The sequence below is a fragment of the Equus caballus genome, chromosome 14 (assembly GCF_041296265.1).
Source record: "Equus caballus isolate H_3958 breed thoroughbred chromosome 14, TB-T2T, whole genome shotgun sequence".
NCBI classification, from domain to species: domain Eukaryota; kingdom Metazoa; phylum Chordata; class Mammalia; order Perissodactyla; family Equidae; genus Equus; species Equus caballus.
In genome coordinates this window covers 74,657,082-74,682,130 of record NC_091697.1, presented here as the reverse complement: position 1 = coordinate 74,682,130, position 25,049 = coordinate 74,657,082, and the positions used below count along the sequence as shown (strand labels likewise).

General features: G+C 42.6%; 1 protein-coding gene across 8 annotated transcripts in view; it reads right to left on the bottom strand.

Moving 5' to 3' along the window:
- Positions 1-25,049, bottom strand: part of MCC (MCC regulator of WNT signaling pathway) — a 407,698-nt gene that overhangs the window by 102,346 nt on the left and 280,303 nt on the right. For 7 of the 8 annotated variants that reach the window (XM_001504578.7, XM_070234444.1, XM_023617859.2 and 4 more), the window contains one exon: positions 8,393-8,506. In XM_001504578.7, coding sequence (XP_001504628.1) covers positions 8,393-8,506 — 114 coding nt within the window. Of the gene's footprint in view, positions 1-8,392; positions 8,507-19,788; positions 20,132-25,049 lie in introns of those variants that run through there. The other variant, XM_014730729.3, reaches the window with a different exon arrangement.

Sequence of the window (25,049 nt, the reverse complement as noted above, 5' to 3'; positions counted from 1 at the left end):
AACAGGCCACTACTACTAGCAAGGCAGACGAGAAACTGCAAAATCCACTAAAAATGAAGATGTGCATGTACCAGAAAAAGACAGGCAATCAACTGACAACCAAGAGAACTCTGTGCATCCCTGTTGACTGTTGTGTGCTGCCTGAAAGCTAAGATTCTGTAGGGGTGCCCAGGTTGCAGCAAGATCAGATGGGTGATGCCTGGATAATGACAGCGTGAGAGCTGGTATTGTAACATCTTCGCTCCTGCCGCTAACTGGAAAGCCTGCCTGGAGGGTATGGGTATGAACAAGAGACAACAGGAAGCCTCATCATTCAATCAGACGGAACAGTGCTTATAGCTTAAAGAGACTCATAATGTATATTTGGAACTTAGGGGTTCATTTGGGAGTAGCAACAAGAATATACTGGAGGAAAAAACTTCTTAGCTGAAGGCAAAGACACTTGGTTTACATTCCTAAATTTTTCCATAAGTATGTTTTTATAAAAATGGTGGAGGGGCCAGCCCAGTAGTGTAGTGGTTAAGTTTGCACACTCTGCTTCAGCGGCCTGGGGTTCACAGGTTCGGATTCCAGATGCAGACCTACACACTGTTTATCAAGCCATGCTATGGTGGCATCCCACATACAAAATAGAGGAAGATGGACACAGATGTTAGCTCAGTGACAATCTTCCTCACACACAAATGCTGGAAAGCCTCTATAATTTAATACTTCCTCTAAAAATAATTGGTATGTCTTGATTTCCCATAATGTCTAAGATACTTCGCTAGGTGCCATGCTGGTGGGGGTCACTATGACACCTACTTTGAAGGGAACTGTGGTCACAGCCTCCAGGTAGACTTCTTCCAGGTGAAAAATAAGAAACAGGGACAGAAGTGGGGAGTGGGGAAAAGAAGAGATCGCAGAATAGTACCCTGGAGATTCTTTCCCTAGTGAAAAGAGAATGCTAAAAAATAATTTTCAAAACTCTCAGCTTCTAGATGAATGAATGGCTGAGAAGACATTGCTTGAGGTTCAAGTGTACAACTCAACATCCCCTTGAGTTATCTGATGAAACACACTTCACTCGTCCTCTACACGCTCACTGTACCCAGCCAAAGACATGCTGAAGCACTGACCTCCAAAATGAGTGAAAAATTCCCCAAGCTTTTCCAAGTTGTGGTGCAAGGAAAAGCAGAGCAACCCCCATAAGAGCAATGATGCAGGAGGAAACAAGCCATCACCTGTAGGAGCTACCAGAACCCAACAAAACATCCTTATTCAACAGCTTCCATTAAACTGCACCAGACTCACCCTGGGAATGTGGCTCTTTGGTGCAGGGAAAGTGGGAGATAAGTAGGTGGCACCCAGGACACACAAAGGCATCCTGTGCATGACTGGGGCCTTCCTGCCCTGGTGACCTCCCATGCAGGCAGGACCAGCCTGTAAAGGGAGGCCCAGGTTGATCACCAACCACACTCCAGGATCATACTGACCCATGCCTCTCTCCACCCCGAGTCTCCATGACTCATGAGAGCATTTTTAACCTGGGGAGAGGTGTGATTTGGGGTATTCTGTTTCAGAAGGACACAGCCTAGATCAAGCTCGATATCGCATCTCCATAGAAGAGTCACCTACAGGCAGGTATCCCAGTAAAGCCTCATTCAAGAAGGTGACATGACAACGACAACCAAACAGGAAAAAGGAGTATTACTTCAACGACTACTACTTAACGTTTGCACAAATTTTTCAATTTTTAAGTTACAATTAAGTATGTTACATTTTTTAAAAATGATAAAAAGACATCTATTTTTTGTAAGCCATTAACACAATCTTTTTTCAAGCGGTGTTTATTTCTCTCCAGTATTTTCTTATGTATGTGGGGCTCTGCCGGGTCCACCATGTTGGGCACGCATGACATAAAGAGCAGCATCCCTGTGGTAGTCAATAGGGGTGTTCACCAAAACTGTGGTTCACCTCCACCCATACGGTGAGATATGGCCATGTGACTTGTTTTGGCCAATCAGATAAGAGTGAACACACACCATTTTTGCCTACAAGCCTTTAAGAGCTCCTGCAGGATTTGCCACATTCCCTTCCCCAGGCCATGGCCACGTTACAGATGGTAGAGGCCTACCAGCTTGGGAAGTTGGGTGAGGACAATGCAGCAGAGTCTCCAGCCAGCCCCAGTGAGCTCCTAGCAAGAAGCAAGAAATAAACTTTTGATATTTTAAGCCACTGAAAATTTGGGGTTATTTGTTTTAACCTGCATATCCTGATGATCCAACCATTTTATAGATGAAAACAAACTAAATATAAAAGTGACCTATTTATTTAATGTAACCCAGGTAACAAGCAGAATCCTCTGAAAAACCCTCTGGTTCCTGTTGACGCCATCAAGGGGTTGAAGCTGTTACAGCCACAATCTTCTCCCCTCTACCCTCTCCCAGCTCCCTGACCTGTGGGCGGATTGCCTCTTTACCATTTGCCTTAGTCTCCTACCCTGAATCACCTCCAGTGAACTCCCGGAAACATAAATACTATGCCTCCCAAAACCAAGTGAGAGGTAGGAAGCCCAGACAGCGCTCTCCTTCCATCCCCCGGGGAGCACCGAAATAGAAAAGTAGACACAAGGGGCATAAAACAGGGAATTCTAAGTCCCTCCAGCTCTCACATGTTCACTTTAGCTGCCAAAGTCAATTATTCAGCCACGACTTTCTTAATAGGGAGCAATGGCGGCTTCTAGCAAAACTTACAAGCGAGGGATTTATTTTCTTCTCCTTACTGCACAGAAATACCCCATACAATTTCAGCTGAACAAAAGAAAAAATGGTCTCAAACAACACGTTACTGCTTTTTTTCAATCTTTCTATTATTACAGGGAATTGCATCCAGGGTTCTCCCTCTTCCCAGCCTATATTCAATTTTTGACTGATCCTACAGTACAGCAAAGCCAGAAAGTCTGTGGTTTGCCTCATCTTGCCTGCCATGAATTTCTGGAGATCAGTATCATTAGGAGCCTGGATTTCCCCTGCAACTACAGACCTTCAATTTGAAAGGCAAAGAAAAAAAGATTGGGATTGAATATGACGAAATTTTGTGTTTCCTGAATTTCATCTGGCACTTGATACACAGCCTGAGCTTTTTCTCTAGGTTTCAGCTCTCCTATCATGATGATGAAGCAAATTTACAATCTATATAAATACTTGTGTTTAGCCATGTAAATTCTTGAAAGTGCCTATATGCAAAAATGTTTAATAAAAACAAGCAACATCATCATTACAACCACCAGGAATAAAACTCTTTAGGTTCATCTCTGCTATTGGTGCAATCCTGGGATCAAGGCATGAGTCAGCCTTGAGCCAGACTGGCCTGAGAACCTGAGCCCTTGTTGGAAAAACCCTGTGCAACGTGGAGATGCTAAGGAGCTTTATGGTTTTGTTAATGTTCTTCCCTGGGTTTTATCTTACTCCACAGAGGCCACTGATCTCTAATCATCACATTAGTCTCAGCTGTCAAACCTAAGAGCATTATGAACTCCATTCTTGAAAAATGCAATGCCATCATTAATTTGTTAACCCTCTCAACCCTCCTGTGAAGGGGCTCAGTACCACTCCCTTTTAAAATATGCTAAGAAGAACTGTTACTTTCTCAGGATCACATTGAATTCCTCGCAAGTAATACTACTCAGGGTATTTCCATCCTCATTCTAAGTTGTTGCTCAGATTCCCCTAAGGAGAAGGTTGGGGGGGAACCGAGCCAATTAAACAAAGAGGCCAAGCACAAATGGAAATGCCGCTGAGGAGCAAAACAGCTAGAGCAGTTTACCATGGAAGAAAAGGAAAAACAAACGGAAAAGGAATGAGGGGGAGGGGATCCTAACAGAGAATGTATCCTAACTACATCCTCAAATATCTCATAAAACAAGAGAAAGAGAAAACACTCCTACATTTAATGAAAACTGTGTATGTTTTCTTCCTAAAAGCTAAGAGGTACAAAATTCAAGAGGCTTGTTTTCCAAAGATAGAGGTCTTAGAAATAGAAAGAGTTCCATATTACTACTGACTGATTTCAAAGGGGCTCATAAACTTGTTTGAAATATCTCCTTCTGCAGGAGTTAAAAATGCAGTAAGTTAATTTAAAATAATTGTCGGGACTAATAGCAAACATGCTGGAAACATCAAATCAGTACTATACACGATCTTTGCCGGTTCCCCACAAGGCTGTTCCCCACGAGGCCATTGAATGTTGGTGCAAATGCATGCGTTTGTCTATACACCTGTTTCATTTGGGAGGGTAGGAATGTTTAAACCAAACTAACGTGTGTCCCACGCCCCCACTCCCTTCCAGATCCTCTCTGGATGCTAAGGGGAGCCCGGGCAGCTTAGCAGATAATACACGATAACAATACCACTTAACAGACAATACAGCTATGAATTTCCATGAACCTGGATTCAAATTCTGTCTCCTATACTTTCTAGCTACATAATCTTGGGCAAGATATTGAAATCCCTAGGCCTCAATCTCCCCATTTGTAAAATGGGGAAGACCTACATCAGCGGTCTTTATGAGACGCGGTAAGATAAAGCATGTGGAATGTTTGGCATACTGCCTGGCACAAAACAGAGCTAAAGAAATGTGATTGTCACTATTGGTATAAGCTAATGGTGGTGTTATTAATCAAATCCCCCAGGAAGCTGTGATGGACACATTCTAAGGTGCCCCTGTGATCCCTGTGTCTCCTTGTGTGACACAGTCTCTTGTACGATACAGCCTTTGTGTGATACACTCTTACTGAGTCTGGGTGGGACCTGTGACTGGCTTCTATGCAGTACAATGTGGCAAAGGTGATGGGATGTCACTCCCATAATTACATTACATTATATAAGACTCTGTCTTATCAGCAGACTTATTCTAGAATCTCTTCATTGCTGGCTTCAAGGAGGCCAGCTGCCATGAGTCCTACAAACACAAGGAAATAAATTCCGCCAAGACTTCAGTGAGCTTGTAAGTGGGTTCTTCCCTACTTGAGCCTCCAGATGAGCATTCAGCTCTGGCCAATACCTTGACTGGACACTTGCAGAGGACCCAGCTAAGCCATGCTTGGGCTCCTGCTGCACAGAAACTGAGATAACAAATGTGTGTTGTTTTAAGCCAGAAAGTTTGTGGCAATTTGTTACATAGAAAACCATGTAACAAATAGAAAACTAATAGAGAAATACTTTGTCTTCCCCATCATATTGATATTGGGCTCCACGGATCAGCTCTTCCCTTCCTATCACTATTCTCAAAACACTACTTACAGGTTGATCTTATGACCATAGTAATGAATCTTCTTTTATTCAGCTAGTTCCAGTGTCACCATTAATAATAACTCAACAGATGTTGAATCTCTTTTTGATTATCTATGATGAACACAACCACCAGTTACATTTTACATTTTAGTTTAACCATAGCTCTGTAATATTTAGAGAGCTGGTAAAACTTACTAAAGCCACTCAGCATAAATTTTCACATGAACTTGCTCTTCCACAATCTGGTAAAGTCTCAGACATGAATCACCAAGGCATAAAACGCAGGAGGAGAAACTGCTGGGAGTAGGATCAAAATTGAACACGATGGGGATAATAGAGATAAAGAATAGATCCAGATAGAAGTAGGGGAGGGAAACAGAGCCAGGAAGTGGGGGAAAGCAGGTTGTCATATTTTTTGACCACCTGAAAACAACACAAGAGTAAGCTCTATGAACGTAAAAAACCATCTAAAACTCTGCCTCCTAAGAATTCAAAGAAACTATTTTCATACACAAATGAAAAACAAATAAGTACTGAGGTCAAATTCCATACGAAAGAAAGAAGAAAAAAGGAGCAGAATAATATCCCTATAAACTATGAAAGCTTGCTACACAATAGACCGGAAAAAAAAAAAAAGAGAAAAGCCCCCCAAAATAGCCTACTCTTTGAAAATAAGGCAAAAGATCTTAAGGAAGTAAAATGACATAAGACATGAAAGAACATAATTCAGAATTAGAAAGACTCAGAAGTGAGGTGACAGAACACAGAAAAGAATTAGAAATAAAATAAAAATGCATTTCAGAAATGAATACTAAACTAGAAGGCATAGAAGTGGGACTAAATACAACATATAAACCCTAAGAGAAACAGAAGATGGAGAACAGGAAAGCCAAAGTAACAAGGGAGAGATATAAAGGAGTTGAGATAGCAACAGATACTGAAGACTGGCAAAGAAGATCTAACATACAAACACTAACCATCCTTGAAGAAGAAAATCAAAGCAAGGGAACAAAACTAATATAACACTTATGATTTTAAAAAACTTCCCTGAAATTAAAAAAAAAGATTTAGGAATTTAATTAAAAGGATACACAGCAAACCTGAGAATATCAAACCAAAATGACTAAGAGTTATTCTAGTGAAATTGTTTTAAAAAAAAGAAAGAAAAACGTTATGGATATCTAGAGTAAGTGTCTTCTGAGGGAAAGAAAGTTGTATTATTATCAACTATAATATTCTAGCCCAAAATAGAATAAAGAAATATATTTAAGTAAAGAAAAAATGAGCCAAGGGTTTTATATCCAGCAAAAATGCCGTTCAAGTATGAAGGGCACAGACACACGTCTATTAACAAGCAAGAACTTGGTGAACATTATTCCCATGAGTCCTGCCTGAGGAATCTACTAGGAAACAAGCTTCAAGCAATCAATCAGGCAATCAATCAGTCAATGGAGGGACACTGACATAAGGACCATATGGTAAACATTAAATATATAGTTACCTGTAGAAGACAAAAGGAGGAATAAAAAGGAGAGAGCATAAGATGAAATGGCTGGGTGGTCAGGCAATATGGATACAGTACAAGAGCAAAAAGTTGAGGGAATGAGGACAGTATAATACAAAAAAAGAAAAATTTTTAAAAATTCTTCTCAGCAACTATATTTATGGTAGCATTAATGTTATTTTTCTGAGACTGTATATAATAGATGAAGCAGATGAGTAACTATGAAATATTCTATCATCCTCTGTAATCTTAAGAACCAGCACTCAATGTGAAAAGAGATACAGATAAAATACACAAGAAGCTAAGTAAAAACACTCTATAGTCTGAATTTGAATTGGATGGATAAATATTAACTCCTAAGGTATTTTTATCTTAAAATGCATACATACACACGTAGGTAAATAAGTAAGTAAAGAAATAATTTCTTGGCTCTGTCCATAAAAGAGGCCTAAAAACAATAACCAACAAGAAGCAATAAACATCCTTAGCACGCAAATTATGGTTTTGATATACCATTTCCTGCTGAGAGAAACCAGGGCCACTTGGAGAATGGTTAATTCCAGGTTTAGGGCAAGAAATGCACTAGATGAACCTGGAATAACCACCAGGCAAATGTCAAAAAGACTCAGGAGCCAACTTGAAGAGGTTCTCACTGGTCAAAGATAGTATAATTGGAGCTTCTATAAAGAAAATAATTATAATGGATTGAAACTCAAACATATTTAAATCCATAAGTTCATAATAATACTTAAAAAAATGGGCATTTTCAGAGGATCACAGGGAATCAATTATCTTGAAAAATGTTGGAAAGAATGAAGTTTATTCTGCTTTTCCTCTATGAACTACACCACTTTTTCAACAAATAGTAAATGATAGGAAATATCTCTATGAAAACATTCCTATTAATAACTGAGAAAGAAATGGCAGAACGAAAATACCATGAGTTTATAAATCCTAATGAATTAATGTACCGAGGCACTGAGTATCAAGAGATGCTAATATCATAAAAAGAGAACCAACCAGACACTATGTGCCTCCCAGTGAAAAAACAGATACCCTCTACTGTCTTACCAAAGGGACTGGACATGCATCTGACTGAGCCTCTGGACCCAGCCGCCATTTTGCAGGAAACACAGGGGACAGAGGAACATGTTGAACTGCACCATGAATGTGCAATCAGCAACAACCAGACTCTGGGACACTCTATCGGTCAAATAGCCAGCTTTTAACAGATTAACTATAAAGCAAACAAGGAATGGAGGGAAAACCTGGAGATTAAGAGAGTCAAATGAAACACATAGTTTTTAAATGGGCAGGACTAAACTCAACTGTCTAGGAACATACACACTTTGGTGACAAACAGTAAAGAAACATTTCAGGAAACATAACTATAAAACTCATGGTAGTGGTCACTTGGTGGGAGGGAAAAGTGCCATTGGGATGGGACATGAGGAGGGACTTCTGGGATGAGTGGCAAATTCTATTTCTTGACGTGGACAGTGGTTATGAGAATGTTTGCTCATTAAGCTGTAATTTGTTTTGTGGGAATTTCTACATCTATGTTTTATCTTAAAATTTTAAAAATAAGTTTTTTAAAAATCTCCAGATCCTTTACCTGTGCCTTGGCCAATTTCTTTTCCAGAAGGTCCCGTTCCCGTTCTGTTTGCTGCAGACGTTTATTGAGCTCTACTATATCTCCCTTGAGTGATGCCAGGGCTGCCAAATGAAGCTGCGGTGACAGAAAGAAAGGAGCACAAGGTTAGACCCTTCAGCAGAAACTCATTTCCTTCCCTTCATTCCTTGTAATTAGTGTAATCATATAAAAAACGTATCATCCAAAACGGGACACTTTAGATGCTATTAATCTCAGGAGACAATGGACATAAATCAGGTGCCTTCAGGCAAGCTAGGTTATATGGTCACCCTAAATGTAACAGGGAGAAAACTGTTATGTATGCAGTAGGACCTAATTGTGGATGGGCCACTCAGAACAGAGAGCAAAGCTCCTCATTCCGAGGGTTTCTACTGAGTTACTAAGTAAGGATGAGATTAAGAGCTGGTGTGGGGCTGCGTGATTCTCAACAAAGAAGCAAGGAAAAGGCAGAACTGAATTAGCTTTTACCTCTGGAAAATAAGAAAGTTGAATAGGGCAATTCAATTTTTTGCAATTCAATCACCCATATCGCCGTGTGTTCAGACAAACCAAAGGACTGAGTATTAGCAAAAAAAAAAAAAAAAAGGAAAGCTCCTATTTTCAGACAGTCTCCTCTTAAAGTTGGCCCATTTATTTTCTTGCCAGCTCTTCCTTCCTCATTGTCCCCAGACAGACTAGACTGACCTGCTGCTTCTGTGCTAACAAGTCATCTTGCAGGAACAGAACCAGAACTCTGATAAATTATTCTCTGAAAAGACAAACCAGGAAGGTATCCAGATATCTTTCTCAACTCTCTCAGGTTAACTGCAGCTAGAAATAATGTTCTTCAACAGATTAACAAGGGGTAACATACACTTCCGGGATCTCAACCTGCTTAACTTTCAAGTTCTGAACATTGAGCTTCAGCTACACGCACACCTACCCAAATACACAATTTCTGGTTGGAAGGATGGGACTCTAAGATGTGTTCAATGCGCTGATCCCAGAGCAACACCACCTTCCAGCCTCCTTTGCCCTCTGAGTCACTACTTCTCATGTCTTCACTGTGAATTCCAGGTGAAGCTCAGACAATGCCCTAGTTGAATTCCACATTACATTTGGGTGAGTGATTAGAATCAGAACCAACCCTCCCTTTTTATAGGTTTTTTTTTTTTTTTGTAGCTTCTGCCAAGAGGGATTGAAAGTTAGGAGTGAGCAAATAAATCTGATCTTTAAAGATGGACACAGTACAACGAAACATCATTCAACTTTGAAGATTTTAATTCCAGGGTTAGAAAAATGCTCTTTTCTGGGACCTGCCCCTCCACACTGCATGTTGGCTGGTAGGCTTGAGGACAGGGGGTGAGTAAGGGAGAAGGAGATAAAGGGCAGGGACTGGGGTTTCAAAGCAGTTTTTTATGTTGGACTATAACAGCAATGAATGTGACTTCACTTAATTGCATTGGGGCTGCAAACCAACAGATCAATAGACGAAGTAAAATCAAGAATGCTTGAAATTTAAAAAAGGAAATGTCAAGCAATCTGGCGGTATTTGCCTTCTCATGTAGGGCTAGGTCTGCTCAGAAAAGGTCACTTTGAGTTTCAGATACAAGGTTTTGTGTGATGAATTCTCAGCACAAATACCACAGTGGTCCCATTGTACAATCTTTTTGAGGTTGTTCTGCTTCTAGTATGGTGGAGAGGGACACAAATTCACCGCCTTAGACAGCTGGGTTGCCCCCTCCATCTCTGAACTGTCAATCTGAGGATTTTCCTTCAGTGTTAGACACTGTGGCCTGTTATACTCTTACATCAAGTCTTGGGGGAACATTCACCACCTCTCCTCTGGCGAGAAGGATAAAATACATGCAGTGCTGAAATGTTCTTCAGGAAATATTGGAGTGGAAACAAGGATCCCAGCCGTGTGAGCCTAGACTTGCTTCCTCTCTCACACATCTCCCCTCCTACTTCTGGGGAAAAGGGCTGCCAGAAGGGGTTGGGGGAAAAGCTGACAGAGGAGGCTATATACTCCACGCTGACTTCATGAACTGGGCCCAATGGGGAGACACGCAGCATAGTTATTTCCATCATAGTGCACGGCAGAGGGAGTCCAGGATGGGTCATTGCTAAGGGGAGAGCTCTGGGCTTGGAGCCGATAACACCTGCTGGCCTACTAGCTCTCCAGATGGCCATGAAGATCTGTAGGATATGCATTTGGGGCAAGTCCCTTCACTCCCCTGGATGGAAGATGCTTATCTATAAAATGAGAATAGACCAGTTGTTCTTAACCTTCCTTGGGTCACAGATTCCTTACGAATCTCATGAATGTGAAGGACCCTTCTCCTAGAGAAGACTATAAATTTGGGATTTATGCATGTGTTCCACCTAATTATGGTGATGACACACTCTGGAATCTATCCATGAACTCCAAATTAAGAAACATCTGCACTAGACGCCAGCTCTGTGATCCCACATAAATTCTGCAGACTCTCATGTGTCACAATCACAGATGTTTGAGCGAGGAAAGGGCCCTTTGTACTTGACATCTCCCACTTCCACATCTGCAGGTGAGGATCTGAAACCCAGAGACTAACTTGCTTACTCCAGGTCCCATGGGTAGCTCAGCACCAGAACCAAGGCCACCTGTGCCCTTTCCTCACTACACGATGTATGTGACAGTGTGTTTCAGTTTTTTTACATGGATGAAAATTTTACATAAAATGTTTCCCTCTGATTATAAAAGTAATGAAAATATAACAGAAAAAAACCTGGAAAGATAGCATTCTAACATTTTAGTAGCGGCCTCTGGGTGGTTCCAAACTTTTTTTTGGATACTTTTTGTTTAATAAGTTGTTTTTTCTTTTTTTTTTAAAGAAAGTTTTGTATTAAAGAAAGAAAGGAGTTATGATTGGGTTTTCTGCACAGGTAGGCTATAGCATAAAAACTGTAAAGGGTTATTTTCCTTCCTTGCTGCATCTTCTTTCTCTGTCCACCAGCTCTTCTGATAGAAGGTAAAACTTAAAAAATGAGGTAGAATATCCACATGTTCCTTAACGTTACTGACAATTACTCAGCAGAAGCTATCTACACAGGGTGGGAGGTGGAGTGGGGAGAGAAATTTGCCCGCAAGTTGCAAGATGTGTTGTTTAGAATTGGGCTGGCAGACCGCTCCCTCACCACCTGAAGGCTGAGATGAGATGAGTTAAGTTCCCATTAGAAGGAGTGGACATTCCCTGTGAATTTCAGTTCAGCAGCTCTCCTTGTCCCACCTTATCAATAATCAAAAGCTGACTCAACCTCCCTTCTTTTTTCTTTGGTGAGGAAGACTGGCCCCGAGCTAACATCTATTGCCAATCTTCCTCCTTTTGCTTGAGGAAGATTGTCCCTAATCTAACATCTGTGCCAACCTTCCTCTATTTGGTATGTGAGATGCTTCCATAGCATGATTTGATGAGCAGTATGTAGGTCCACGTCTGGGATCCGAAGCCGTGAAGCCCAGGCCACTGAAGCAGAGCACACAAACTTAATCACTATGCCACCGGGCCAGCCCCTTGACCTCCCTTCTTTTCAAGTTTCACCCCCACGTTCTGGCAGACTTGGTGATATCCCTGCAAATTAAAAAGCTAGAGACTTTGTGAACAATGCTACAAGAATTATGCAGGAACCTACATAGTGTCAAGGCAAGCATTAAAAAATAAGAAGTATAGAGGTCCTTCTGGGTAATTTTTAAAAGGAGTGACAGTGGGTTTAAATCCTGGAAAGAAAATTTACCAAAGCAACCATAATTGTCAAATATCTATAACAGGGAAACTACATTTATACCATTTTGGGGAATCTCTTTACTTACATCTTGGTTTCTGAAATGGCCTCTAACTTGAGTCAGAGGTCCACACATATGAACTCTGAAGTACCATTAAAAGACGTTTCACTAACCAAAGGGAAAGAAAACATATGACGTTTGGAATCTGTGCTAGTCTCTTCCCCAACACATTTTTCTTTTCATGCTCAGGAACAAGATCCTGATTTTTCAGCTGGTCATATTACTGCTCATCTAAGTCATGCCAGTTCCCAGCCTCCTTTGCAGTTGGAGCTAGGTGTAGTCATGTGACAAAGTTCTGTCCAATGAGACGTAAGCAGAAATATTATGTGGGAGTTCTGGGAAAATCTTTTTGAGAGAGGTCACACTCTTCTTCTCTTTCTCCATCCTTGCTGCTTGGAACACTAATGTGATGGATGGAGCTCCAGCAGTCATCTTGCTTCATAAAGAAGTCTACACTCCAGGGAGCCAAAAGGTGCTTTAGTCCCTAACAACTTTGTAGAGCCACCCTAAGAGCTTTGGACTGCTAATTCCAGACTTCTGTAACAGAACAGCAAGAAACAGACCTCTGTTGGACAGACCACTGTTACACTGAGGTACTCTGGCAAATGAAGCTGATCTAATCCTAAATTATAAAGAATCAGATAAAAGTGGGTACAAATCGCATTTATGCCACTTGTTGGTGGGTTGTCTTTGGACAGTTTATTTAATCGTTTTGTTCTAGGGCTGTTGTAAAGACAAAATAAGACCATTTCCATAAATTGACCAGCACAGTGTCTGGAACCAGATAAACACTCAACAAATGTGCATTTCTCCTTTCCCAGCCAAGTTCTAAGCCACCAACCTTATCAGACAAAGCACCATCAAAGGAAGGGAGAGGGACATTCAGATGAGTAAGTAACACAGTCCTGTTTTGGAGAAGCTTACTTTCTCGTGGGTATCGGCACAGGACTGAGAAACCATAGCTGCTTTGCTGGATTCTGCTGAAGTCCTAAGGCTTCTTTTAAGGAGCTGACTGCCAAAGCTCTTAGTTCTCTGTGAAATTTAACCTGAGGCCTGAGCAAAGCTGAGATGAGACCTTGACACTTCCTATACACATCTGAGTCTAGTGCATGAAGGAGATACATATGTACATGCCTCGTATTTCTGGAGATAAAAGGCACTAATTCCCTAGGCTCTTCCGAGCCCTGCTTCACATTCATTTTACAGTGTTTCCAAACAAAACTAAACCACCTGGAAATCTGGCTGCAAGATAACTGTCAAAATGGTTGTTATTTTTTGATGAAACATTACTTGACTAATATTTCACAGTTCAACTTGCTCTAATGACAGGCTCTCTTAGCCTCTGACAGATAAGGTGTACAGCCGCCCGGGGCCTAGGTGAGAAGCGAGCAGTGCATTGGAGACGGCCTCTCCCTGTGGTTCCTCCTGGGCTAAGTGGACAGATGTCTCTCCTGTTACACATTAGCTGTGAGACAAAGGGCTTTGCATTTCTTAAGACGCCCTTTTAATCTAGAAGCCCAATGACTGACGAGCCCCTAGGAACATCACGGTGTACTTAGAGTTGTAAGGTGCTTCTCTATCTTGCTACAGCTGGCAATAAAAACAACCAACACATGTCTGCACTCTCCCGTCATCCCATTGGATCTTTGCCATCACACCACAGCTCTGTGGCCTACAGGGAAGCTGTGATTCCCAGTTTGCTCGGGGACAAGTACTTTTCCCAAGGACCATGGTTGGTGAGGGGGATCCGGGATCTGAATCTAGGTTGTCAAACTCTAACTCCACTATTTTACTCATCTTTCTGGGACTTTAGTCTGCTCTTTAACAGCATTGTCTTCCACAAGACCAAACACTTTCACAGCCACACCTGAGACAGAGGAATGAGTTCATCCTTAGAGTCTCCATCCAGACACAGGTACCACAGGGCGCTGATGCATGGCTGAGCTGGCCTTCCCTGCTTGGTTGGCAGGTAAGCTCATCCAGGACAAACTGTGCTTGTTCTCTTTCTCCTTTACTTGGTCTGGATCCCCGGGGTGCTCCTGTAAGTTGTGCCGTTCCCTGCCAGGGTACCTCTATTTCCTTCCCACTAAGAGGTGATGGGAATTACCATCCTATCTTTCTAACTGAGCCACTTGTCCTCCAGACACAAGGTCTACACAGTTTTTGCTTATGCTTGGGTGATGACAATGGTGAACTGTTCTTTCATGTCATGAACTGTTCTCTTCATTAAAGAAGAAGAAACGAGTGCAACTAAACTTTACTGAACCCATACTCTTGGCAGGTTCTGCACCACGTGCTTTCTGCGCTGTACCTAACTCAGTCAGCTGCAGAGTCCCGCAGAAGACAGGAGTGTCAAAACCCCAATGCCAGCCTCTGGGAATATTTTGAGAATTCCAGGCAATTCGACAGTAATAATAGGAGTCATAATATTAACAGTTACCGTTTGCTGAATGTTTAATGGGTACCAGGTGCGTGGGCTAAGCACACTTCCTGCAGTATCTCATTTAATCCTCACCACAACGCTGTGAGACAGCTGTTATTACTTCCTTCTGACAAATGAGGAAACCAAGGCACAGAGGAGGAACAGGAAATCAGCCCGAGGGCAGAAAACTAAGAAAGAGCAGAAGAGATGATACCACACAGACACTCTATGTCCTCATCTTCTCTGCCATGTCCCTCGCTGGCACTTCCATCTCAATATGCCACTGTTCTCCCTTACTTGTGGGATGCACATACATGCGTGCATGTGTGTATGCTTGTGCACGTATGTGGCGAGAGGGGGAATGTGGGGTGGGAGGTCAGACACGTGCCTTGACAGAGGCAGGGACTTGGGGAGAAGCAGGGTCACAATCTCCATGGATGGGGGGTACGGGGGGGGGTGGCAGGGCACCCCTCTAGTAGCAGCAATGAAGCTTGGGGCTGGTGGGCAGCGCACCTCGGTGTGAACTTGAGGGACTCTCACTTCCTGTGCTTTTTCATCCTCTTCAGAAGGGTGAGTACCTGACAGCCCCACCCTGAGTTCTGTGCTTGAGGTTTTCCATACTTTACTTGCCCACTGGTCCCAGAAAGGATCTGCCGAGGCTTCCCTATATACAGAACATACAAAGAAGCTTCCCTATATACAGAACAGATCAGCAAGATCTTTCCCCTAGAAATTGAAAGAGCACTCAGAATCGCACATCATCTTACCACCGGCGAGGGAATTCAAGAATGTCTAGTCCAATTCCCTCGTTGTAAAGACACGAAACAGACCCAGAGAAACAAGGCTCATCAAATTCCGAATTCCTCCTTCCCCGTCCAGAGGCTTCCTACTCTCCCACATGGCAATCCAGGAGCTGGTGAATAACGTGTGCACCTCAGCCCTGTCCTTGGACATCTGCACACAAGAAGGCAGCCTCATTCAGCTGCCTCCCCAAGACTGCCCACACTCAGGCTCTAATTCACACACATCCAGAACAAAATCCCTGGCAAAGGGGTAGCGTTCCCTGCCAGATGGACACAATCGGGCCTGTGTTGTGGCTTCCAGGACTGGAACATTCCTGTTACTGCTAGAATTCCAGCTAGGGGCACCTGCTGTGCAGTATTTCAAGAAAGGCTGTTCATAGCCTTGAAACTTAAAACTCATTAAATATCATCTACAAGATTGCCCACTGCATGCAGATCACTTCTGCTGCCCCAGATTAACCCAGAAAGCGAAGCTTTTCATCTCTCATTTTGCCTGATGATTTCATTGAGAGGTCAGTGGCCCCTGACTTACTTCTTAAACCTCCGTTGAAATTCAGTTGTTGAAAACAGCATTCTAAGGCCCTTAAACACGGTAGCACCAGAATACCATCCACACAAGAAAACTGACGCCATGCAAGGGTGCCTGACATAGGCGATGGTTCCAAACCACAAAGCAGGGCCCAGGGACTAACCATGAAGGCAGCCACACCGTCAGCCCTAGCACCCACCTTAAGCAACCCTTTCCTTGCCTCAAATAAATGGCTGGGGAGATGGCTCTCAAGAAGAGGAGGTGTCTGAGACTGACTATTCCAGCTTTGAAGATGACCCTTAATCCCACCCTATCTGCAAACATACGCTCCTTAAAAATGAGTCACATAATTTTTACTAGAAATAACATCAGCTAACATGTGGGTGCTTACTATGTGCTAGCTGCTATATTAAGCATGTAACACGCATTTTCTCTATAATCCTTCACATAGCCTTATGAAATAGGTACTGTTGTTAAACTCAGTTTGAAGAGGTAGGAATTGAGGCTGAGAAGTTCAGTAGGCTGTCACACTAGTAAGTGACAGAGCTTGAATGAAAGCCCACGTCTGTCTAACCCCAGAGCCTGGTTCCTAAACACCAGGCCTCATGCTCTGCAATAGAATATCACAGCACTTCTGAGATCCTCACAGATACCCACGGAACTGCTGAGAAGATAAGGTCTCAGGCAGAGTGCACTTTTATAAAAGAGGGAAACAGAATTGCTAAATTAGCTTGGGGGAACAGGTATTAATTCTTTAAAACTTCCAACATGTTGAGAAACAGAAATCCATTCAGCTGACATCAGACCCAGGAAGTTATCAGAGAAAAATTAATCTGTAGCTATTTCCATACCTTATGAAGGAATGTTAAAGAGGAAAATATTGCAGTGGAGGTGAAAAAGCCCTTAATTATGCTAACCAAACAGTACAGAGGAGGAAAGGTTATTTTAACTGACAGATCTTTAAAAAGAAAAAATCTAAACAGTAGACTATTACATACATTTTTTAAAAATTTAATATAAATATTATAATAGTTGCTAGTAAAAATAAGTCAGTATTTCCCACTAACAGATAAATTCTTACTTTTTGTAGTGTTATTTTATTTTCAAAGGAAATCAAAATTAGACGTGTATACAGACATTTGGAAAGAAACACAGATAAAATAAAGACATCGCAATAAACTGGAGCACCTACTTAAATTTCAAGGTGGGCTGCATCCTAATGACACATCACGAAGGAGATGAAGATGCGACAATTAAATCCTGCTAATCAGAGGACATGCTATTTCAGCGTGCGCTAAATACTGATGGGATTCCTGAGGCAGAAACTCCCAGAGAATTACGTGAACAGGAGTAAAAGAGCTCCCTGACAAGGCCTGCATTGCTCATAAATTTTTATATTGATCCACTTTAGCAGGTATCGAATTCCCCATTCCAGAGAAACCAAGTACCTTTAATGGTGAAACAGTCAATAAACTCCGCAGAGCAGGGAAGGCCAACGTATTTTTGCAGCCATAGTTGCAGTGCTTTGGAAGGACCTTAGTTTTTACTGGATTGAGGACAATGTTTTTCCTTTGGGAAAAAAACTGAAGATTTAGATTTGAGCATTTGTGTGTTCACATATACAGATACACACTTATACACATATACATGTAGTAACACACACTTACATACATAGGGACTTTACGTGTTTACAAAACACAAGCTTCCAGACTTTTCATTAAAGTACAAGAGACAGCCAAGATGTCGACTATTGAAATATTCAATACAATCATTTTTAAATGCATTCCCAACTTTCAAAAGATACCTTAAAATGCACTATTTCATTTAAAGAAAATCACTTTAAATTGCTTGATGCCATCAACAAGCTCCCAGTTCAGTGAAGGCACAGTGAAGCCCTGACTTCTCCCTCACAGTGGGGCTGCTGACTGGTAGGCCACTTACCACTCCCTGGTACCCCTAATCCAAAGCCCCAGAAAGGGAAGGAGAGAAGCGTTTCAAATCTGCTCAGTGTTCCCCCCGTCGGGGCCCTGCTGATTGCTTCAGGGAACAGGGTGTTTAAATAGAACAAAAGGTCTGAATCATCTCTCCCTTCCAAATCACTTAACCCAGCCAATACTAGTCCCAGCCAGGATCATCTTGTTCCCAGGAAAGGAGGAAAATGGGAGAGGGAGTAGAGGCAGAGAAAATGATGGGGAAAAACAGTTAAGTGATTAAAGACACAGGCTTTATTACAGAACAAAAACAAATAAAACCCCCAGACCTGAGTAGCAGTTCAGCCTTGGTTAAGTTGTTAAAATTTTCCAAGCCTCAGTTTATACATTCTGTAAAATGGGAACGATACCCAACCATATAGAGCTGTGAAGATTAAATAACGTACTGCAGGTAAATAACCACAACGCTTCCTGGTAGAATGTTAGCCACAATGACCATTATCATCTTAATTATCGTGATCATCAGGTCACGCTTTGTGCTTGCTAAAAAGTGTCAAGATAAAACTGGGCCTTGAAAGCAGTGATGGGTTACTTTCCTATCTCCTTGTTTACACAGACCCTGATTAAGCAATCAGAATGACTCATCACACTGAGGCCCAGATCACATTAATCACAGTAATGTACACTTTGCCTTTCAACATGTGCAACTAAATCAGCTACTCCCTGCACCTTAGCTGGGCCTGCAGGTAAACAGGCAAACACATTAATCCTGAACAGCCTAGAAACTGCAGCAGCCTCATGCCCTGTCTGTCTCCTCCCTGCGCACCCCCCACCCCCCCCCCCGACCAGACTCTTCACATCACAAGGTAAGAGAGGGACGATCAACAACCAAGTGGGACATATACAGTGACCCCAAAATGAATTTCCATAAGAACGTATCTGAGTAGTAAAAAGAATTTACTATAAGCAAAGATATGCACAAAGATCTGTTCTTGATAGCAAAAGCCAAAAAAGAATAGTTGAATAAATTGCCCAATACACATAATACATTATGTTGTTAACAAAATAGGGAAATACATACCTAACAATTAACATGGTAATCCTCATTCTCTCAATTCTTTCGGGTTGCTTTCCACCTGTACCCACCAACCACGTGGAACAAGTTTTCCTTTTCCCCTACCGCTTTTCTATCCTTTTATTCCTCTTTATTTTTCGCAATACTTACTACTACCTGACAAATATCATATAGGTTTTTTGGTTGACTGATTCCTCCATGAGACTATGAGTTCCAAGAAGACAGACATGTCAAGAAACTGGGGAAACAGCCAAAGAACAAAACGAACTGTGCCTGGCACATAGAACCTCAGACAATACTTGTTGAATGGATAAAATGAGAAAATTCAGTCAAAAGAACTTAGATGATCCTTACCCCCACCACCTAGAGATTCTATCATTCACAGATATCTGTCATTTTTCTACATGTAAATGTACTTAAAATAGCTTATGTGAAACAATGTTTAATATAGTATTCTCTGCTGTACTTCAAACTCTCCAAATAATCCACTGTATCATTAACACCCTCTTAAAGTCATCCTACCACCAGAACGATCCTCCAACCCCCAGTGGCCCCTCCAGGATGTCAACGTTCCTTTTGATAAGTGCTGCCTAGGACAAGACGAATTCCGGCCAGCACATTTCCTATATGCCAGTGACCATGCTAATTGCCTCACACGGGTTTTCACTGAATTCTCACTCAACAAGAAAAGCACTATTATTACAGCTAAAGAAACTGAGACACTGAGCTTTTCTAGTATTTGAAACCCAAAACTCTCAAGCTGACCTATCCCCCTCACCATTACTGCATCTCATTTACCATGGTTCCAGCGTCACGCTTTCTTCAGACTGCACGATCTGGCTTGGGCCAAGGGAGAGAATCTGAAGAGTCAAGATTGCAGACGTGGGTGGCGCTCAGCACCGGATGGTTCACAGCAGTGCTGTACAGGCTAGAAAAGCCACTGGTACCAGAAGGGAGTTTCGGTGAGATCCCGTGTCCTGGCTTTGACGATGCGTGGCGCTGGAGGGAAGAAGCTACGGTGCAGGTGAAGGGTAGGGTGAACTCTGTGGCCAAAGTAACCCATAAAGACGCCATTTCTGCAGCTGAGCCATTAACCCAGCAAAGCAGGTGTGTGCCCCACCCAAGCTGCCAGCACTAGCCTGGCCAGGGCCTGGCGAGTGTTTCACAATTCCTTGCCAAATCACCAAGATGTGAGAACTGCAGATGAGAGCTGTAACACAATGCAAGTGAGCCACAAACGAGAATGTTACACTGTCATTTGAGTCCAGCTTGACAGCATTCCGGCCCCTTTCTTGTAAGGAGCCGCTTGCCCGTCAAGGGCACCCTACCCTTCCACTTTGCCTCTAGAAACCACAACACAATAGTAATTCAGACAGGTACCTAACAACTCAGCATTATTTTAATAAACATAGTCTCCTTTTCTTCTCTTACACCTACAAGGAACACATTTCATCACATATGCCTTGACAACTTTCTTATAGATTGATTTAGCCCCCTTTCCTGTCCCCTTCATTTCACGGGCTAACTCTGAAATTAATAAAGTACATGGCGGGTTGTGGATTGCAGAGAGGGGAGCTAAGGACAATGTCAGGTCTCCTACATCGGTGCTCATCTCCACCCTTCTGCTGTCATGGGGCTTCTGTAACAACCCTGGAAGAGAAGCAGCAGAAAGGATAAAGAGGAGGCCACACCCACGGGCTGATGAAAGAAACTTTCCTTTGGGCACAGGTATTGTCAGTTGTTTCTAGCTTTCTTTAAGTGGAAGGAGCCCCTAGTCGGGAGGCACCATCTTCTAGACTATTATGTATGGCTCCCAACACACCGATGCAGAGTTCTGGACCCAGATGAATGATGGTGACAGAGGGACAGTTTGGTTGCTCAGGGACGTGGGGAGCTTTTGGGTAATCACAAATAGCAATAAGGTGTTCTTTCATCACACATTTTTGGATATGGAATTGCTTTCTTCCCATTACATAGGTTCATTTGCAAACTACATTCCTCCTGTGCGTTATAAAGGGGCGGGGGGGGGGGGGGGGGGCTGCATATTTCCCCAAGCCCATGAAGTCCAACCTAATCCTTCATTCATTCCTTAGGAAAAGAGGTGACATCTACTCCTGGAGTTTCTTGCAATGTCTACACCCTCTCTGAACACCCCTTTCCTCTTAACTCCTTGTAGACATAACACTAGAATGCAAACACAAATCCCCTAAAGCTGCCTTATTTTGTTTCCTGAAAGCAGAAGGGCAGTGAGCAGAAAAACTAAGATTCCAAGGCTGTTTAGGAAGGAAACATTTCCAACCTAGATAAAAATGTCAAAGGAAAGCCTAAATCTAGCAGCAGCTAGAAATACTGGAGCTCCAACAATAGAAAAACCAAAATTTACCCAAACTATTAAAGCTCAGGTTCACTGCTAAAGAAGTTGACACTGTCAATCATCAGGCACAGGAGTAAATACAGGAGTGGGAAAAACGGTGAGGCAGCTGCCTGATATTCAGATGCAGCCTCCTTAGAGGCCTGAGTGAGGTGCCCTGTGAGGTCAAAATTCTGCAATGCCAATTATGAAAGTGTTGGTGATACAGTTTAAGTGCAAACCCCATTCTGAGATGGATAAATAGGATAGTAAGATCCAAAGACTCTGTGAGACAGTCTTCCCATCGATCTCAATCCAGGGCATCACTTATGAAAAATATTGAGCTTAGTTCTGGGCTCGCTGAAAATATCACAAATGTGAAATGGGATTATTTAGCTCTGAGTCAAGAAGGATGAAGGCAAATTAGCATGAACTGACAGGCATCCGATGAGCCCTCACACTGAGGGTGGTCACCAGCGGGCCCAGCCTGAAATAATGGGTTTACATTTTGGCATGAGCATTCAGGTTTGCTCTCAGTCTCTCCTGAGAGGGAAGCTTGTTATGTCTTAGAAGGTACAGCCAGGGTTATGGAATTCTTCTCAAAAACCTTTTGAGATGAGAGTGAGTCTCATCTCTCTGAGCTAATGTGGGTGCAGTCCTGCCTGGGCGTTTAGTCTACAGCCTCTCGAAATTCATTCCAGTCTGATGATTCTCTCATTTTACAGCAATAGATGCGCTGGGGCAAAAAAAAGGTGAGTCAACACACAGAGCAATTATGGAGGGGATTTCTCTCCATGTGCAAAGAAAAACAGAGGTTATTTCAAGGGAAGCATGGGCACCTCAAAGTAAGCTTTTGTTTGTGTTCCTGGTTTTCAAAAATCTTGGCAACTGTGATTCCAACAGAGCAACGTTTACAGGAGCACAGGCCTGTGTATTTCGTTCCCTGCTGCGCTGTGGCCCGAGGGCTGTGGCATTTACACACCTGCAGGGCTGAGGGTGACCCAGAAAATGTCGGCACTAGAACTGGATATTTATTTAAAGTGATTGGTATATAAAAGAATAGCTAACCCTCCCTCCAAATAACAGGCTAGAGTCAAAAACGTAGAGAACCACCACCTTCCCTTTGCGATGGAACAGATCTAAACTCCTGTTAGACTTTTACAACAATCCTTCCTGGGGCAGAGAAACCTGATCGACAACTATCAACTTCCCTTTTCAGTTGCCATCTGAGAAAGAAACCAAAGTTATTCACAAATTGCCTACTGCCTCAAGATGGTAAAAATTAAAAATTTAACCCACCTCATTCCAGATATTACATTCTTTTGGGCAAGAGACTTACGTTCACAAACAAAAACTGGGAACATATCAAATCCATTTCCAGGGAAAATACAGAGCCTGAGAATATCCCTGTAAAGCAACGAGGTTTAGCTGACTTTTCTTTAGTCATTTCACACACCTAATGTGATATGAAACTGTGGGCATGCCACAACAAGCCTATTTGCAGCTTATACACTCTTCAGGCTCACATCAACATGGCAACTGGAGAGCCTTAAGGAGTTGATACTAACATGTGGAGTGTTAAAATTTTGCTGAAAATGTGCTCTTTTTTCCTAATAGATTCCAGATGTTGAGTACCCTCATATCCATTTAGACCAGTGCTTTACATGATCTGTTCTTCAAAATCTTTTGAAAAAATATACTTGCATTTCTTTCTCCCACTGTATTGTATGGACAAAAACGCAGTTATTCACATACTTTTAAAAAAACTTAGAAAGATTAAGCATCCCCTTTAAGTTAAATGATTTCCACAGGAAAACATTAATAGGGTATACAGAATGATAAATCTATGCTATGAAAGATGATAATATAAAGCAGACTTCGCCTATGGTGAATTCAAATTCCAGAATATACCATGTGCACAAAAATCTTGTGGTTTATGGAATTCTGAATCTCCAAGTTTGAATAGTGGGCACAGGCCAGAGCAACCCATGGTTTTCTGCTGTGTCGATGTTTTTTTACTGAGCCCTCCTCGTGGGTGGGGTTGGGGGAGAAAAGGGCAAACAAATTGGAAGTGGGGAGGGGAGAGCAGGGCAGGGGCAAAAGGCCAGGCAAGGTGAATCCCACATACTGCATTTTACCCCTTAAAGTCTGTAAAGCGAAGAGCTCCTGAACTCGGGCTAGTCCAGGAACAACAGTTTCGGAAGGCTTCAGCCCCCAGAACCAGCTCTCCGGCAGGCATCCAACAGAAGCAATCAATCCATGTAAAGATTGTGTTGGCTAAGCAGACAGAGCTGTCAAACAAGCCCCCTTTGCCTCTCCCTCCCCAGTTCCCCACCCCAGAGCATCCCCAGTCACCCCACCATAGAAATCTCGGGATTGCCACTGCCCCAGATGCCTGTCCTCTGCCCTGGGGAGAGGGGAAGAGGAGACAGTGATTTGCATCTCTCTTGCTGTTTTGTGGCTAAGAAGGGAAAAGGAAAAGGGAGAAGGGGGAGGAGTCACTCCAAAAGACAGGGGGAAGGGGAAACAGAACAGAGATGCCATTAATTCTGAAGGAAACCAAGAAACCCAGAAAGACAAAGGAAAATAAGGAGAAGATAATTACGAAATAGCATTACAGATTAAAAAAAAAAAAAAAATGGTCCTTTGAACGACTTCTTCTTTCAGGACCACTCCTGCACTTAAATGTGTCAAAGCCTGCATCTTGCATCATCTCTAGTAACGCCACCCCCACACCCTCCCAGCCAAGCATACCGAGGAGCATTCATGCTTAGATAATTGTGTGGAGTTGAGCTGTGGACTGAGAAACAGCTTGAGGTTGTTCTCACAAAAGAATTCTCTCATTCAGACTCTGTCAAACTGCTCAGGTGCAGAGCCAAGGGGGTTAATGTCCAAGTTCAGAAACTCTGTGCAGGTCACATTCTGGCCACGGGGAGACATAAGGGTGGGTTTCTTAAAATGCATCGACTTGCCCTCTTTCCCGTGACAGGTCACCTCTTGAACTGCTGTGGGATGACCTGGGAGAAAAATAGAAAGCTCTGCAGCCAGGCACTCCTGTGTGAGTGTAGGGAACAATCAGAGGGCTGTCTGGAAAACAAAATGCCTCATTTCTTTAATGGCAGCTATTCAGGCAGCAAGAAGCAATTCAGGGACTGGCCAGCAAAGTGCACTGCTTGGGAGATGGGCATAAATGATACGTTTCTATTCTGCTCCAGCATTTATGCATTGCCCAACTTCACTTTGGTTAAGTAAAGTACTTTCTTCTGGGGATGGCAAGTACATGACACCTCAGCTATAGCTACTACACATATCGCAACTCCAATGTAAAAGTCTTAGGATTTTTGTTTGTCTGTTTGTTTCTTTATGGTGAGGAAGATTTGCCCTGAGCTACCATCTGCGCCAATCTTACCCTACTTTGCATGTGGGATGTCTCTACAGCTTGGCTGGTGAGTGAAGCATGCCCACACCTGGGATCCAAACCTGTGAACCTGAGCCACCAAAGCGGAGCATGCAGGACTTTACCCACTTGGCCACAGGGCTGGCCCCCAAAAAAGTCTTAGAGTTTTTAATAAGATAAACAAATGAGTATTATTATTTCCTTTTGAAAGGACAAGATCACTGGCAGGTCTAGTCTTCATGGAAAGAAGTAATTAATGTGGTGTCTAAATTTAATTTTTTCTTTCTTTACAGCAACTACTTCTTTTAAACA